Consider the following 17,125-nt stretch of genomic DNA (forward strand, 5'->3'; position numbering starts at 1 on the left):
GTTTATGTCCAGTTGTGTCTGTTAGACTTAGCAAAAAAAAAAATATATATATATATCCCGCATGCATACTACCCTTTAGGGCTAAGCCCCGGGTGTTTCAAATGTCTGGCTCCGCCTCTGACCTGGACCAGCCGCCTCTCCACTCTTACTCCCCTTCATAGCTGCCCTCACTTCCTCCTTACTGATCCTCTGTCCTCCTCTCTCTCATATTCTACAGTCATCGGATCCTCATAGTCCTCCTTCATCTTCTCAACAGACTAATGGTAATTTTTCTTTAATCACGTTGCAACACAGTGCCTCTGTTTAGCCAATCAATGCAACAAAAATATAGATATTTTTAATTTAAAGCAATGTAAAATATTGCATTGTAATTACAATTTATTTATAAATGTCATGATTAAGTATTGTGTAATGTTTAAAGTTCCAAACTGTAATGCAACTCTTTACCACTAGGGGGCAGATAGTGAGTGAGCAAAGTGTCCACCATGGCTTACACACTCACACACGCTTCGCGCCTTTGAGGCAAATACTACTGTGATTTGCACATTATGCAAATTAACAGTACAAATGTATCATTATTGTTTTTGCCATTGGGAAGACCAAAACAGGCAATCCAGCCACTCGAAATTAACTAAATGTGATCTTATATGAATAATTAGTGTCAGATAAGGGAAAAGGAAATGTAATGTTACTATGCCCTACATGGTAACATTTATTGTTAAAGGTAATATGAAGTCAGCATCAAGTATTTCTGTATGTGCACATGTAGCTACACCTTGGATGAATTCAAAGAGGAAGGTGAAGATGTCCCTGAGAAGTGAAGGGATAAAGAAACAAAGATATGACAGATATCCACACCGTCTGTACCCGCCCCCCTCGCAGATGCTCTCCTTGCAACCCCTCCTAGGGCCTGCCCCTATTGTGAGGATTGTGTGCTGTTCAGCAGATTGGAGAAGAATAGACTCGATTTCATGTTTACACTTTTTAAAATTAGGAAGTTTAACAACCAAGCAGGATGAAAAAAACAAGATGAGTGCATCTCATTTTGGTGGTAGATGCCAGGACTTCTTCTCTCCCAAATTTTCATTCTCTGTTCTCTCTGATGAGAGCGATCATTGTTGTAACCATTCAATCATTCAGTTCCCAGAATACTTTATTTGGTGAGTGAAATGTAAGTGATTGAAATGAGAACAAAAACAAGCAGCAGACCCAAAAACAAAGTAAAATCTGGTGCAAAAACCGACGGTGGAACGAAAAGAAGTTACAGGTTGAAGAAGGATTAGTCACACTTACCTATGCCTGAAATCTTTGTTTCTTTGAAAAAAAGCCAGAAAACCCAAGAAAGCAGAGAGACACAAGTTAGGTACCAGATTGGTGCTCGGCTGATATTACAAATAACTCTCTAGGGCAGGGGTCCCCAATCCCAGTCCACGAGGGCCGGTGTCCCTGCAGGTTTTAGATGTGTCATCACAGCTGATTTAAAGGGATAAATGACCTGCTCAACATGTCTTCAGTTCTCCAGAGGCCTGGTAACGAACTAATCATGTGATTCAGGTGTGTTGACCCAGGGTGAGATCTAAAACCTGCAGGGACACCGGCCCTCGTGGACTGGGATTGGGGACCCCTGCTCTAGGGGAAAAATACTACAGCATGAGCAACAGTTAGGATGAATTATGGAAATCAGTATGAAAGAGATGTTAGTCTAAAACATGGCCGTTTTCCACTATGTTGGTAGTTCTTCATTAGTTAGCTAACATGAATGTTAGCTAATGTAATTCTATCAGCAGAAACCAACCAACCCAGTGACATCGTGGCACTCAACATGTTCTTAAACTTTAAACACCTGTTTCTTAAGTCCAGACAGTGTTAAACCTGTTTGAATGTAGCGCTCCGTGGTGTAAATTAGCATTACATTATATTATGTTAGCATTGCTATTAGCATTAAATGTAGTATTACACTTCTACATTAAGTACTCTTAAATCAGGTCATTTTGACAAATCACTGGGTCCTGTTTTGTTTTACATCATCTCATGAATATTTACAGTTACCAGGCAAAGCTGGATGAAATGGTTTGGCAACACTTTCTTGAAAAAGGACTCTCAGTTCTGTGGGTAAGACCTTGGGCTGTGTCCAAACTAAGGGGCTACATCCTTCGAAGGCCACGAAGACCGGAAGTGCAAGGCTGTTAAACTGGACGGTCTGCCTAGCAACCGCCACATAAGCAGCTACAGCTGTGGTGGACGGCATGTTCGATAGAAATGCAGGAAATATTTATGTCATATGTTTGACTTTTATCTGAGAAAACTGTTGTTTCATGTGTGTGTGATGCATCTGGGAGAACATTACAACCATGCACTGAGCCAACAATGCTAACTTTAGCTAGCAAACTAGTTTGCTACTGTAGTTCATGAGGCTAGCCTCATTTCATTTTGATGGTGCAAATGTAAAAGGATTACATCATGTTTTACTGTATATACAGCTTTTTGAAAAAAGAAAAGCAAAGCTCAGTGGTGGTATAAAATAAACTAAAAGATTTGATCTTTGCGTGTTTCAGAAAAAATGGAAGACAAGCTGATGCAGTGAATATTCTTTTATTGATGAGAAAACTGCAATTTAAGATGTTGAAGATATGAGAGCATTAAACAGGCAGGTTTGTGTAAGAGGCTCTAACAGGAGAGATGACACAGAAACATCACATCCTTATAAAATACTGACACACTTTATGAAGGGACAACTTTTCACAGCCCTTTGAACTCTTTATTTAAATGAGCTGCATACGTTTCCCAGTGAAACCAGCACTGTGATAAAAACAATACTTTAACTAAATATGTTCTGGATAAAACAAATTGTTATCAAAGGTGTCCGTGGGTCCCTTTACTATTCCTCCTTTCCCTGTCAGATCCTGCAGGATAAACAGCAGTGAGTGGTTCCCTGTATGTGTTGGAGATGCAGGAAGCAAATATCGAGAAACTGTTTAAATATTTCCACCAGTCCCTCAGCTACAGAGAACAGCTGTCAGCTCTCCCCCTGTTCTCCTCTGCATCTCTCAGCTGCTGCTGGCTCCTCTTTCTCCTCCTCTTCCTCACACACTGCTCCTGGTCTCAGGGGTGGAGAGCCTCGTCCCGTCTCCTCTCACCTGCTCAGTCTCTCCTGACTCTGGACACTTGCAGAAGGAAATCAACCATGGCAGTTAACAACTAAAGCAAAAACGTTATCAAATATCTGTCAACGTTCAGATGAAAATGCAGTTTTCTAATAGATTCACATGGACAGTTTTTTAAACTAAGAGAAAATGGAAACAGGACTTACGATCCTGCAGAGTGTTGATCTTTATAACAAGGGTGACGTGCTCAGGTCGTTTGATATAAGCCTGAGAAAAACATGAGGAGGACTTCTCCATCTACTGTCCGTCTCATTGTTAGTGTCTCGATACAGGCTGAGAGCTCCTCCAGCTGTAAACCACAGCGTGGTTGAGTCTGTGTCCTCACCACAGTTCACGGGCCACATGTTTGGTCCCCGCAAACACACTTGGCTTAAAGAGCGAACCGTCCGCTCGGTTTATCCTAAAACCGTTAAGTACGCTGAGCAGCGCCAAGCAGACCCAGCTTCAGTAAAAAAACTAACCAGCCAGAGCTTGTATGACCTGAGCTGCGTTAAGAGGCTGACGTCACGTAACTTAGCCAAAGGTTAGTAGAATTTAACATTTGAAGACTTTTCAATATGCTAACATTTGTTCTGCTGCATATTTCAGTGAGATAAAAACCCAGTACTTACTTTTAAAAGTTTATTTCCGGACCGCTTCGCTTCGACTTTTCGCCATTTTCTCCAAACGATTTCTTCAACCTTTGATTTGCAATGAATCCTGGGATAGGGTAGGCCACGAAGGATATAGCATCCTTAAAATCTGGGGAAAATGACGACGCACTTGTGGGCTGCATTTGGAGCCGCCTTGGAATTTGGACAGCCTACAAACGCGGCCTCTGAAGGATGCAGCCTCTGAATTTGGACACAGCCTTCATCTCTGTGAAACCAGGGAATGTATTCTCTGGATTAGGCTTCACTTCCAACAGCAGCAGTGGATCTCCTTACCTTAGCTCCATGACACTGGTAACATTCCCAGAGGGAAAGATTCTTCTGATGTAGTTGAAGTCGCCAACGAAAATGCTGCCGTCTGCTCCACATGCCAGAGCCAAGGGCGCCAGCAGCTTGTTGCCCTCTGCCTGCCCATTACAGCTGGGGCACGAGATGCTGCGGCGACGACCGTTTCCTAGGAGAGGGAGTTAAAATTCACTTTTCCACATGTGAACCAGTAGCTAGTTAAAATCCAGCTGGGGTGGATTCACTAATTTCCAAGAGAACAGCTTTTTATAATAGAAACAGCGATGAAAAGCAGTCTGCAGTACATGTGTGTGATTCCTGTGTAGTTATCTGTGAACTGGAACAGAACAACACTTTTCTAGTCTTACTGACTACTTAAAACATTTTTACACTACAAGCCATTTTTAACCTTCCAGTCAAACAAAGCACTCCATCCATGACCAGGTTAGAATCATCAGGTAATCCTAACATCCATGTCTTTGGACAGTCATTGATTTTCATTCCGGTGGAAGCCGGAGTATGAGGAGGAATACTGATGGCCACAGATGGGATATGAAACAGGAGCCCTTTTTGCTGTGAGGAGATGCTAACCAGCGCATCACCATGCTGCCACCATGTGGCTCGTTGAACTCATGCATCACAGCAACTAGTTTACAAAAGCTTATTATTGTACTCAGGTTGACTCGAAGGTGGCAACTATGTCTTTACTGCAACATGTGCTTCATTGAACTGATTATCCTAAACCTTCATATTTAAACCTCTAATGACCAGTTTACCTTTATTTGGGATTTTCTTTAATCTACATGGAGTGAAAAATATATAAGTTGACTCAGATAAATACACAAATCCATTAACCCTTTAAGACCTACCATAGAACCAAGCCCGCCAGAGCTTATATTATATTTTTACATGCTGTGGAGCCATTTTTGGGAGCATTTCAAGTTCCTATACATCAATACAACCATTATAACCCAGATTTTAATAATATGTCTGCATTAAGTGCATAGTAATTACATAAATTGCAAAAAAGTGCAATAAACTACAAAAAAATAGAAAATAGTTTTTGTTTTTTTAACAATATTTCATGATTTTAATATTTATTATTTCTAGTTAGAGAAATTTAAGAGGCTTCTCCCTCAAAACTGTAAATACAAAAAAGTTGCACAAACTAGTTTCCCACCACAGGAATTTTATTTTTAGTGTCTTCATAGTTTTATTTTTGAAATACACCAATTTTTATACACTGCAGGAAAAACGAAAATAAATATTATAATGCAAATTTGCAAAAAAGCAGCATATGCATCAAAATAAACTATATCCAGCAGTGCAATATGAGTCCTAAACATCCCAGAAACGACACAGAAAGTCAGAAAGTTAAAGATAACTTTTAAAAACACCAGTATATGCTCATGAGGCCCTGATGGTAAAAAACTACATTTCTGCGAAAATGACGTCACTTCCGGTTTCGGCAGGTCATGGCGGACATGCGATAGTTCGCGCTGATGGACGTAGGAAGTGTTACAAACAGCTGATCGGATCGGCAAAGCGTGTTTCTGGAATATTATGTTTTTGTTGCTGCAAGCGCTTTTTATGCAGTTTTTGCAAAGCTATATGTGGAAGGAAACTGTGACCGAGGACAAGCTGATGGCATCAGATGTAAGTGCAAAAACAAATTATTGTGCTAGTTTACGTGGTTGCAGAGCTACCGGGATTTAAAAATAGTTATGCAAAACGGAGCGTGCCCGCTCCGACCGGTTTTAAAGGGTTAATATGTTTTTCTGAAGGTTCTACCATGAATTCTATTGAAAAGGCCGTTGCCTATTAACTTCTCATTAGTGACATCCGATACTTGTCAGCATAAGAAGATTTGTTTCACCTTGGACTGACAAACACATAACACTGGGAAAGTCCAGAAAACTTAAAGTTAAGGATGAGAATCATACACTGGCAGCATTGTGAAGCTCTACTGAAGTCATTTCTAAACAACTACACATACAACTGAGGCAGCATCATCCTCTAGGACTGGTTTGCTGCCAGTGGTGCGGGTGTATTACACAAAAGTGGACCAAATATTGGACAAGTACTAAATCCTTCAACTTGACTGCAAATCAACAATGAGAAGTCTGAAAACACAAACGTGAAAACAGGTTTTGTAATAAAGTAGTTCATGTATCCAAAGCTGTGACCTCAGTACTACTGACACTTGTAACGACAGCTCTGTGACAGAAAATCAACTCATTTAGATCAACCAGTTATGTCAAGAGTGGTCAAACATCCAGGTGTAACATCAGCTTGCTGCTGAGAACTAACACTGTCAGGTCAAAGTGCAACGTGCTGAGGGAGGTTTGATCAAGTATCAGTGATTGTGTACGTGTATGTTCCAGCTTTGACGCTCTGTGGAGAAGTGCTGTACAATCAAGACAAACAAAATCCTTTCAAAGACTTAATTCAAAAGAAATGACCATGAAACCACGATGAGTTACGTAAACCTCTGACCACAAATGTATGCAACAGACAACAATTAAAGTACAGGCCACCTTTAAAGGAAATGTGCAGTCAGCATGCAGTGACCAGCACTGATTATGTGTGTGCAAGCTCAAACACACTGGGAAGCTTTTATTCTATACTTACCCATGATGCTGTTGATGACAGGTGGCTGCTGGGAAATGAAGACATTCTCACCGCTGCCTTTGTACAGTATCCCTGGAAACGAGATGGATAAAGCACTGAAGGAAAGTGTCTGTGTGTAAATACAGGGAGGCTGCAATCAGCTGGTTCATCTATCAGACTCATATAAAATTAGACCTTCAGTCACCTGTTAAGTTCATGTACTATTTTTACAGTACTGTCCAAATAAAGTTAAACTGAAACTTCTATAAATCGACCCAGTCGTGTCTGAACTTTGGTAGCCAGCGCCTGAGGCACACAGTTTTAAGGGAGAACATTGTTTAAACTGAGGTGTAATATTTTAGGTTGGTAGAAACAATGAAGGATGACAGAGGAGAGAAGCAGAGTAAGAACGATGAGGGGTAGGTCGGCTGGCTTTTGACGAGGTTGATGAGGAAAGATGAAAAGATCAACAGAGGAGAGATGCACTTGTTCTTCAAAGTAAGACATCAAAGTCGCCTCCTGTGGTGAACTGAATTATTAAAACTGCCACTTTCTTGGAACCCAGTTCATCTTATCTTTCTTTCTTATTTTATGCTTGGATGCAAAGCAAACAGAGATTTAAAAAAAGACAGGCTTCATTTGATGGACGTGGAGCGTAGATACAGTTAGTAGTGCTGCGCCATATCATACCGTTCACGGTAATATCGGTGAACAGTATTACCGTGGGCAATGTTGGGCAACGATAAGAAAATGATACATGGCGATAGAATATGGTTAAAACGCGTATGCACAGTGCCTTTGTTTTCATACGCACACGGTGGAAAAAGCATGGCGGCGACGCAGAATGAGAAGAGCGAAAGTGGATCGTTGAATGAAACGATGAACCAGAACTGGTTTGTAAAAATGCTGCAGCTTCACTGGTGTGGAACTGGTTTAGCTTTCGTCCGTCAGATACACAACAAAGCACTATTTTTGGTAGCGCATGCTAGCGGGCCGTCGTTATTACCGTATTGTTTGGAAAATACGGCGCACTTAAAATCATCCTTTGCTTTTCTGAAAGTCGACAGAGCCCCTTATAACCCCGTGTGCCTTATGTATGAACTCTGGTTGTGTTTACTGACCTCGAAACGATTTTATGTGCACGGCGCTCGAAAATCTGTCAAATGTTTCAGTACGACTTTGCTGAGCTACGAAGCCGCACCGCTTGATGGATTGTTGGAGCATTACGGCTATCGTAGGCGGAGCCTCGCGGAGTGATACGTACTGTGCTTCAACATAATGTTACCGTATTGTGTGTGTATAACTGTTTTTAAGTGTTGTGGATGTTATACATGGTTATGCTGAGGATGTGTCGGCCAGTTTCCACTGGAAATACCTGGTTAAACTGTCAGCGAGGAATTTGCACTGTTACATGTTTATATAACTTTAATGCACATAAAAAAACAGCTGCTTGTTTAAGTGAAAATACATTGATGGTTTTTTGCACTAATAAAGTTGTGGAGTTGTAAAGTATTTTGTCTCGTGTCAATTATATCCTCAGTTATATCGTTATCACACATTCATATTGTGATAAATATTTTGGGTCATATCGCCCTGCTCTACAAACAGTGTCTGGTTTCTTACTTTTTGGCAAATCTGTCACATTTGTCAAATTTTAATAGAAGACAAAGAGAACCAGAGAAAATACAAAATGCCGTTTTTAAATGTTTTTTTAGTTTATTAATGCAAAAACAAACTAAGCCTACCTGGCCCTATGTGGGGAAGTAATTGCCCCCTAAACCTAATAACTGGTTGTGTCACAGTGCAGACCCACACGCAGACAAACAGAGGAACAGACGGTGGTTTAAACTGAGTCTTTATTTGATGGCTGTACAAAATACTTCAAAGCAACAAACGAAGGGAGGAAGTGAAAACGCTAACAAAAACTTTGAGAAGCTAAACAAAAGAACACGGAAGAAACGTAGGCGATGAAACAGGCGAACCGGCGAGGAACAGAAGGAAACACACTCTATATGAACACACACGGAGGGTAACGAGGCAAACAGGCAGGGAACACAGCTGTGAGTAATTAGACTCGCGGAGACTGGGAGGAAGACAAACAGAACACACTGACACAGGACACAGACTGTCAAAATAAAACAGGAAATACGTGAATGGAGAGACGAGGATGACAACAGGTAACACAAGAGAGGCACAATAACATCTAAACACTAGAATCATTAACAAATAACCACAAACAAACTAAATCGATCAATATTCATAATCACAAATCACTAGACTCTGTACCATGACACGCTGAGTCACTCTTAGCAGCAACAACTACAAACACTACAGAAAAACAAACACAAAAGCAGCTTTCCTTTATGAAAACCCATCTAAACCCCGAATGATAAGAATGGGATCCAAAAACTGGAATCACGTCTTTCTAATAGGAAAAACTACCCGCAAACTAATTCCTGTGCACTTTGACGCTTCTTTAAGGAAAACATGACTTCTTTAGAGAATAAAAAATTCTCAGTTTTGGATGTAAGCGGTATCAAAACATACCAATCGTGCTGCTTGTCTGCAATGCACAGCTTAACTTTTCTGCCCTATTACAGTTACGTTTATACTACTTTATTACTAAAAATATTTGAACCATTCCTTTAGGACAACAACTACAAGACACCACTCACTCAGCATCTCTAGACCCAGCAGTCTTAGCTAATTATAATCTCCAACCTTCCTTTATATCAAACATCCTTGAAAGAGTAGTTGTCAAACAGCTAACAGATCATCTGCAGAGGAACGGCTTATCTAATAAATGGAGATTTTAATATTGCAGGTTAATTTCCATTGCCATTTTAAGAAGGTGGCGTGTGTCGACCCTTCAAATGTCAAGAAATCCCGGCCAGCTGTTACTCCAGCTGTTACTCCAGCTGTTACTCCAGGCTAGGTGGCTAATGCACTTCACCTCTGTCCTCCACACTATAAAAGATGGCTCCACTTCTCAGTTTCTCTCTTCTGCTCCACCTTCCATCAACTCTTCGGTGATGCTTCTGTCTTGGTCTGTTTAATAAATGCTGAACTTCCTCGGTGGACTCCCTCCTTCTCACCTACTCTGAGGCAGTTTGTCAGGTATGTATGTGTGTGTATCCGAGTAGACACCCCTGTGTCATCAGGTTCCCAATCATAGATGACTTCTTTTTTTAAGTTACCACATTCTGAAGATCTTTGAAAAACTTGACCTTCAACCTTGATCTAAAAGTTGAAGTCACTGAAATTTGAACTTGTCTGATATGTTTAGTAGATGGTATCAATCGAGCTTTCCGTTGCATCTTTCTCGACTTGGATGTCTATATCGCCCCCGCGACCACCAGCCCGCCCGGCAGGTCGATGACAACACCCCATCAGTCATTTACGGCTAAGGGATGAATAATCTCTTACAAACAGATTAATCCAAAATAAGACAAATCTGGATGGATCAACTTAAGACACACGACTCTTGTACATCATGCTTTATTCATGTTCTCAGCTTGAGGTTGTTTCTGGTTTCTTTATATACACCAGGATCATTATCACTCTGTTATATATGATCACACACACAGGGGATGACATTTGAATTCACCTTTCATAATATCACCTTTCTTTGACAAATACAGTCTTCCACTGTTTACCATATGCACTTAGCAAGCAAGCAAGCAATTTATATAGCGCTTTCAGATCAGCCACGAGCTGAACACAAAGTGCTGTACACTTGACATGCCAAACATGATACATTGAGCATGTTAAAAAAAATGAGAAAAATAGTAATAATAATATAAGATAAGTAATATATATATAAACACATTTAAAACAATAAAATCAGCACATTAGATTAAAACAATAAAATCAGGGTCAGACTGTGTCATAAGCCAAAGAGTAAAAATGAGTTTTAAGACGTGTTTTAAAAGTGGACAGTGAAGGGGCCTCTCTAATGTGCTGGGAAAGATTGTTCCACAAATTAGGAGCAGCAATAGAGAAGGCCCCGCCCCCTCTGAGCTTCCTCTTGGACCTGGGTACCTCCAGGAGCAGCTTGTCAGCTGACCTGAGAGACCTGGGGGGTGAGTAAGGATGCAGAAGCTCAGAGAGGTAAGTTGGGGCAAGACCGTTTAAACATTTAAACACAAACATGAGAATTTTAAAGTGAACTCTAAGATTTACAGGCAGCCAATGGAGTGAAGCCAGGACGGGAGTTATGTGCTCTCTTTTACGAGTTCTGGTTAAAAGTCGTGCAGCAGAACTTTGGACCAGCTGCAGACGAGAGAGAAGATGCTGACTAACTCCACAATATAGTGCATTACAGTAATCTAAACGACATGAAATAAAAGCATGGATTACCGTTTCAAGATGCGGCTGAGATAAAATAGGTCTTATCTTTGCCAAGCGCCTTAGATGATAAAAACTGGACTTGACAGTACCCCTAATTTGACTATCTAATTTAAAATCACTGTCCATCTTAAAACCCAGGTTTGTAACAACAGATTTAAAATACTCTGCCAGGGGTCCCAAATCAATAGCGGAGGGTTCACAAGGTCCACTAGGACCAAACAGAATGACCTCAGTTTTGCTGGAATTGCATCTTAGAAGGTTTAGGGACATCCAAGATTTAATGTCTTCTAGACATGCTAAAAGTGGCTTAATAGAGAAGGCATCGTTCTGCTTCAGAGGCAGATAGATCTGACAGTCGTCAGCATACACTGTTTACAAGGAAAACGGTGCATTAATGTTAGTTGATGTAACCACTTAATGTTTGATGTAGACTGAAAACTGCAAATATTAACAGAATTCACTGGTTTGAAAATCATTTAACTGCAAATAGCACAAAGACAAGAACTCAGGTGAAGTCATATTGCTGTGTTTTTAACTAAATGATCAGACCGTCATGATCCGGAGGTACGTCTGGAAAACTCGTTCAGGCACCTGAGCTCCTTGGTCTCCATCCCTGGGCGGAGCCATTAGCTCCCCTGCAGAAGCTGATTCTGGGTAATCGGGTTGAGGATTTAAGCTCTACGCAGAATGTCCTTCACCGCCAGTTTGTCAACGACCTCAGGTTGGTATCAGCTCCAAGTTTTCAGGCTCTTGTTTCTTGTTTTTTCTGTTTTCCTATGCCACAGTTCACCTGGACCTTCCTTGCCGCTTACCTTCAGCTTCAGCTCTTCTCGGACTACCTCTCCATTCTGGAAAATACCGCGAACCTCACCTGCCTGCCCTCCTATCACCACCCCGCAGTGGAACTCAGTCTCTGCCATTACTCACCTGGATTCTCACCGCCTGTCCCTCAAAGCCGAACTCACCCTGGCTACAAGTAAGTCCCATCAGTCGTACTCCACTTCCCCAAGTGTCCTTCGCCTCGCCACCTTCCTAACCCCGTTCTCTTCTCTTCTCAGACGCACCCACTTCATTCCAGTTGCACCTGTTCAGTCCCAGTTTTCCCTTACTGACCCACGGCCACGTCGCTACGCCACCCACGCCCTCCTCTACGAATTACACTCTGTTGTCTTATATACACACTGTAAAACGTGCTCGCCGTCTCTGTTGTGGTTCTAGGCGTTTGAGTCCATTGTTGCAATCGGTTTGCGCCGCTGTGACACACACTGGCACCAGAATAGAGTCATAACCTTAATGCAGGTATGAGGCCCTGTCAGGTCATTGTACTAATGTTCAGTTGAATATGAGGCTTTGGTTCAGATGACTGTCACATGCTCATGTCTGCTGTCACATAGTCTGTGATCCATTTATAACTCGGTTTCTTATGTTTACTCAGTCTAAGAGTCATCATGGGAATCATGGGAGCATTCCTCAGTGGCAGGGCTTCGTCAGTATTCACTAAACAAGTGTGCTTCGTGCAAATATAATATACATATTGCCCATTCCACGAGAGCACATCTACAGCTGAACTATGAATAAAACACTGGAGCAGTGTTGGATTCCCAGACAAATAATTATTCCTGCAGTGTGTTTGGTCTCAAAGAGACTGCACTGCAGTTCTGTCCCTCCAGATTCAGAGTCACACCCACGGAGAGCAGAACACATGTTGCCAGATATCACAAATCACACTTGCTAATAGACACACTCTTTTTCATACACACACATATACACTGAATGGGGGGAGGAGGTGTTGAAAGCCCAGGAGGACCGCAAGGAGAGAAGGTGACTAGCAATGTGATGGATAGGGTGACAGACAGAGTTCAGCGCGGGAGCTGCTGGAGAGGGGTGAAGGGTAGAAGGATGAAAAGCCTTTAAAATGTATTTTATAAACATGTGCTTTACGGGATCGTTGCATCTTAACAAGACAAATTCAGCACAAAGCTACAAAAATGTGGCTGGCTAATGCTGCTGTCTGCTCATTTGGACTTTGCATGCTTCATATTCAAACCAGTCCATTAAAAGCATAGACAGCCGACAGCCAGCGCAACCGCTGCCTTCATTACAAATGATCAGATCTGATTGGTGAGGAGCGAGTAAGAAAGGCAAAGTTAGCGACTCCAAATTCCAACAAATGATTTCCCTACTCGCTTGACTAAAGCCTGCATGAACAACATTAATATTAGTAGGACTGTTTTCTTTTGCAGTGTGGAGATGATTGCAGTATTGTCACATATTGCTGTGTCTAGTTCAGTAACACTGAATATAATGTACAACCTACCATTCTGTACGTCCAGGATGTGATGCTTATCCAGTGTCCATCCTCCCACGTTGGAAGCATCCAACTCATAGCCCTGCAGAATAGCCGTCCTCTTCTCCCACAGGATGAGATCCAGGCAGGACTCGTATTCAAAACCTACGGACACTGTTAGACAAAGAGTTTCAGGTAAGTCCACATATTTAATCCTTCCCTTTGTACATTTTCAAACCAAACAGGAAGGCCTGTGCAATTCTGAACAAAGAACCCAGGTCTATACACGGGCCTGCAACACGAGCACCCAGCACACCACTGACCCTCACATGTGTTTGCTTTTGCAACATGCAGTGACTCCTGATGTTGGTTCACTGAGAGCCTTCATTTTTACACACACACACACACACACACACACACACACACACACACACACACACACACACACACACACACACACACACCACACACACACCAAGTGTGCATATGAACTATTAGCCACTACAGCTGAGTATGTATAGAAAGCTTTTTAGTGCTACTTCCTTAGCACCATCACCTGCTATGATATTGCACATTTGAAATGCAAGACTGGTGCCAGAGCCTCTGTAACATCAACTTTCAGTATATTCAGATACACTATCAGTCACAGCCTCTCATCTAAAGTTTTTCTTTATTTTCTATGTGATTGCAGATTCCCACTGAAGGCATCAAAACTATGACTGAACACACACATGATCATGTAGTAAACAAAAGAAACATGTTTTATATTTTAGATTCTTCCAGTTATCCATCCTTTGCTTTGATTCCTGCTTTGCTCACTCCTGGCATCCTCTCCATGAGCTTCATGAGGTCGTCACTTGAAATGGTTTCCAACAGTCGTGAAGGAGTTCCCAGAGATGCTGAGCACCTGTTGGCCTGTTTGCCTTCACTCTGCGGTCCAGCTCATCCCAAACCATCTCAGTTGGGTTAAGGTCAGGTGACTGTGGAGGCCAGGCCACATAAATCACCAACAGTGTCATCAGCAAAGCCCCCCCACACCATCGCACCTCTTCCTCCATGCTTCACAGTGAGAACCATCAGTTCATTTATTCTGCCCAAAGACACAGCAGGTGGAACCAAAGATCTGAAATGTGGACTCATTAGACCAAAGCACAGATTTCCACTGGTGTAATGTCCACTCCTTGTGTTTCTGGGCCCAAATAAATCTCTTCTGCGTGTTGCTTTTCCTCAGTAGTGGTTTCTTAGCAGCTATTTGAACATAATAATGTAGCTGCTATCACAAGTGTGTGAATGTGTGTGTGGATGGGTGGGTGACTGAATGTAGTGTAAAGCGCTTGATTTTAGCAATTTTCTAACAGTTGTCAAATATGGCTGTCAGCTGTGCACCAACCTGACTGCTGCACAACACAACTGATGGTCCCAACTCCATTTAGAAGGCAAGAAACTCCCCCAATGAACCCTGACAGGCTCACCTGTGAAGTGAAACCATTTCAAGAGACTACATCATGATGCTCGTTGAGAGAAGGCCGAGAGTTTGCAGCGCTGTCAACAAAGCAAAGAGTGGAAGCTAAAATATGAGACATAATTAGACTTATACATCAATTTTTAATAAAGAAAAAACATTAAATCAAAAGATGTGTCCAGTGATTAGAGTTGGTCCGACTCCCGACCAGGGCGGGGCGTCTGTATCCAGTAAGCGGCTCTAGGCAAGACAAGCCCCCCCCCGATGCTAACCAAGCCTACCTTGGACATGAGTGAGCGACATAAAAATGAAGCTATACCGACTAAGACGTTGCCAAGATTAACAAGGTGCATCAGTTGTTGAGGAAACAGCACATGCTGATGAGAAACGGGCTACTGGAACAAGGTAGCATAAGTGGGCAAGAGATGAAAATAGGGCACTGTTGGAATGCTACTACGCAAGTAATCCCAGCAGAAGGGGTTACATGCACAGGATGAGGGATCCAGAGTGACAGCGAAACAACTAGTAACAACTCCTCTACATGGACGGCTCAAGCTGTACGCCAAGCATGAACGAGACATTGATTCACTGATATACAGCAGCAACACTGTAATGTCATTCGGACTGGAGAAGTGTAGTAGTCAGGTAGTCAGAACCGAGGGGATCGAACTACCAGATGGCAACACTGCAGACATCGAGGACAGCTACCAGTACCTGGGGATCCCACGAGCAAATGGGAACCATGAAGAGGCCGCTGGGAAAGCTGCAACCACCAAGTACCTGTAGAGGGTCAGGCAAGTCCTGAGGAGTCAGCTGAATAAGAAGAACAAGATCCGGGCCATCAACACGTACGCCCTGCCCGTGATCAGGTACCCTGCTGGGGCAGGGATAGCTCAGTAGGTAGAGTGGTGGCCCCATGATCGGAAGGTCGGGGGTTCGATTCCCCTGAACAGCTACCCTGAGGTACCCCTGAGCAAGGTACCGTCCCTACACACTGCTCCCCGGGCGCCCAATGGCTGCCCACTGCTTCACTGAGTGAATGGGTTAAATGCAGAGAGCGATTTTCCCCACGGGGACCAATAAAGTACACTTTCTTTCTTTTCTAATAGGCTGGTCAAAGGAGGCGATGGAAGCCACTGACATCTAAGACGAGGAAGCTCCTGACCACACGTCCAGCACCCTGAGACTGTACACTCGGCAGAAGGAAGGAGGCTGGAGACTAGTGAGTGTCAGTACCACGGTCCAGGTGAGACAGCGAAGGCAACGATGGCATCTGGATTTATATTTAACATGAGGAGTTCGTATGGCCGAGCCATTTTGTTTTGTCCCCTGAGCAACAGGTGGAACTTCAAGTTCTCATAGAAAGAGCTCCTTGTTGATATCGCTGTTGTTGTTGGTTCTTAGCTCAGAAAAGTAAAACAGTAACATTAAAAAAAATGTTTTTAAAAATTAAAAGTTTTGGTGCTTTAGACACACCACATTAGATGATGGAAAAATCAAGTCTCTGCATTTATGAGTGAAAAGAGAATATTACATGTTGTAAGTTTCAAAACACTTTTTAACATATATAACACATTAACATCCAACTTCAGATAAACAATTTAAGGAAGAAAAAGATGAGATTGTTAGAAAAGTGTCTGCGAACGTGATTAAACTAATGCTGTTTCATGCAGAGTGGCAGTGACACTGTTTAAAGCCCTATATGTGATGCTGAGGATTTGTCAGATACCAACCCTTATAGCAAATGCCCAAAACTGCCTGTATTTTCTATTTGTACAAACTTACCGACTGCCTCTGATAGTCCATAGACACGCTGGCCATAGGCATCTGTCTTGTCCCAGATGAATGTGTATGACAGATTTGGTTGTGCAGGGAACCATTTTTGGAAGAGGCGGCCCACCACTGCCACCATCAGGTGAACCTGGATTGACAGGAAAGGGTTAACTTCATGATACTGATTAATTCACAGAAAACAGTAACGGTAGGCATTTGTCTTAGCTGTAACTTGAAATGCTGGGAAATATCACTCATCACACCTTCATCAAATTGAAAGGTATTGATGTCTGCGTCATGGTGACTTTCAGCACTGGTTTATATCCTGCTGCTCTGGAGCTAAGGTAGATCAGGTTTAGATCACTGCCAGGTATTGATGTCTGTTCTTGTAGAACCTACAGAAGGAAACGAAACACACCAGACACATCAGTACCCACGGTTCCAAATGGTAAATGGCCTGGATTTGTATAGCGCTTTACTTAGTCCCTGTGGACCTCAAAGCGCTTTAGCACTACATTCAGTCACACACACATTCACACACTGG

General features: G+C 42.4%; 1 protein-coding gene across 1 annotated transcript in view; it reads right to left on the minus strand.

The window, feature by feature from the left end:
• Positions 1 to 17,125, minus strand: part of tenm3 (teneurin transmembrane protein 3) — a 351,094-nt gene that overhangs the window by 41,215 nt on the left and 292,754 nt on the right. Inside the window, exons 24-28 of the mRNA XM_013914582.1 lie at positions 16,845 to 16,976; positions 16,594 to 16,729; positions 13,377 to 13,520; positions 6,731 to 6,802; positions 4,091 to 4,268 (exon numbers count right to left, since the gene is read on the minus strand). Coding sequence (XP_013770036.1) covers positions 4,091 to 4,268; positions 6,731 to 6,802; positions 13,377 to 13,520; positions 16,594 to 16,729; positions 16,845 to 16,976 — 662 coding nt within the window. The remainder of the gene's footprint in view (positions 1 to 4,090; positions 4,269 to 6,730; positions 6,803 to 13,376; positions 13,521 to 16,593; positions 16,730 to 16,844; positions 16,977 to 17,125) is intronic.

Source organism: Pundamilia nyererei, unplaced genomic scaffold (assembly GCF_000239375.1).
Source record: "Pundamilia nyererei isolate P.nyererei 1_Seehausen unplaced genomic scaffold, PunNye1.0 scaffold00207, whole genome shotgun sequence".
Lineage (NCBI taxonomy): Eukaryota > Metazoa > Chordata > Actinopteri > Cichliformes > Cichlidae > Pundamilia > Pundamilia nyererei.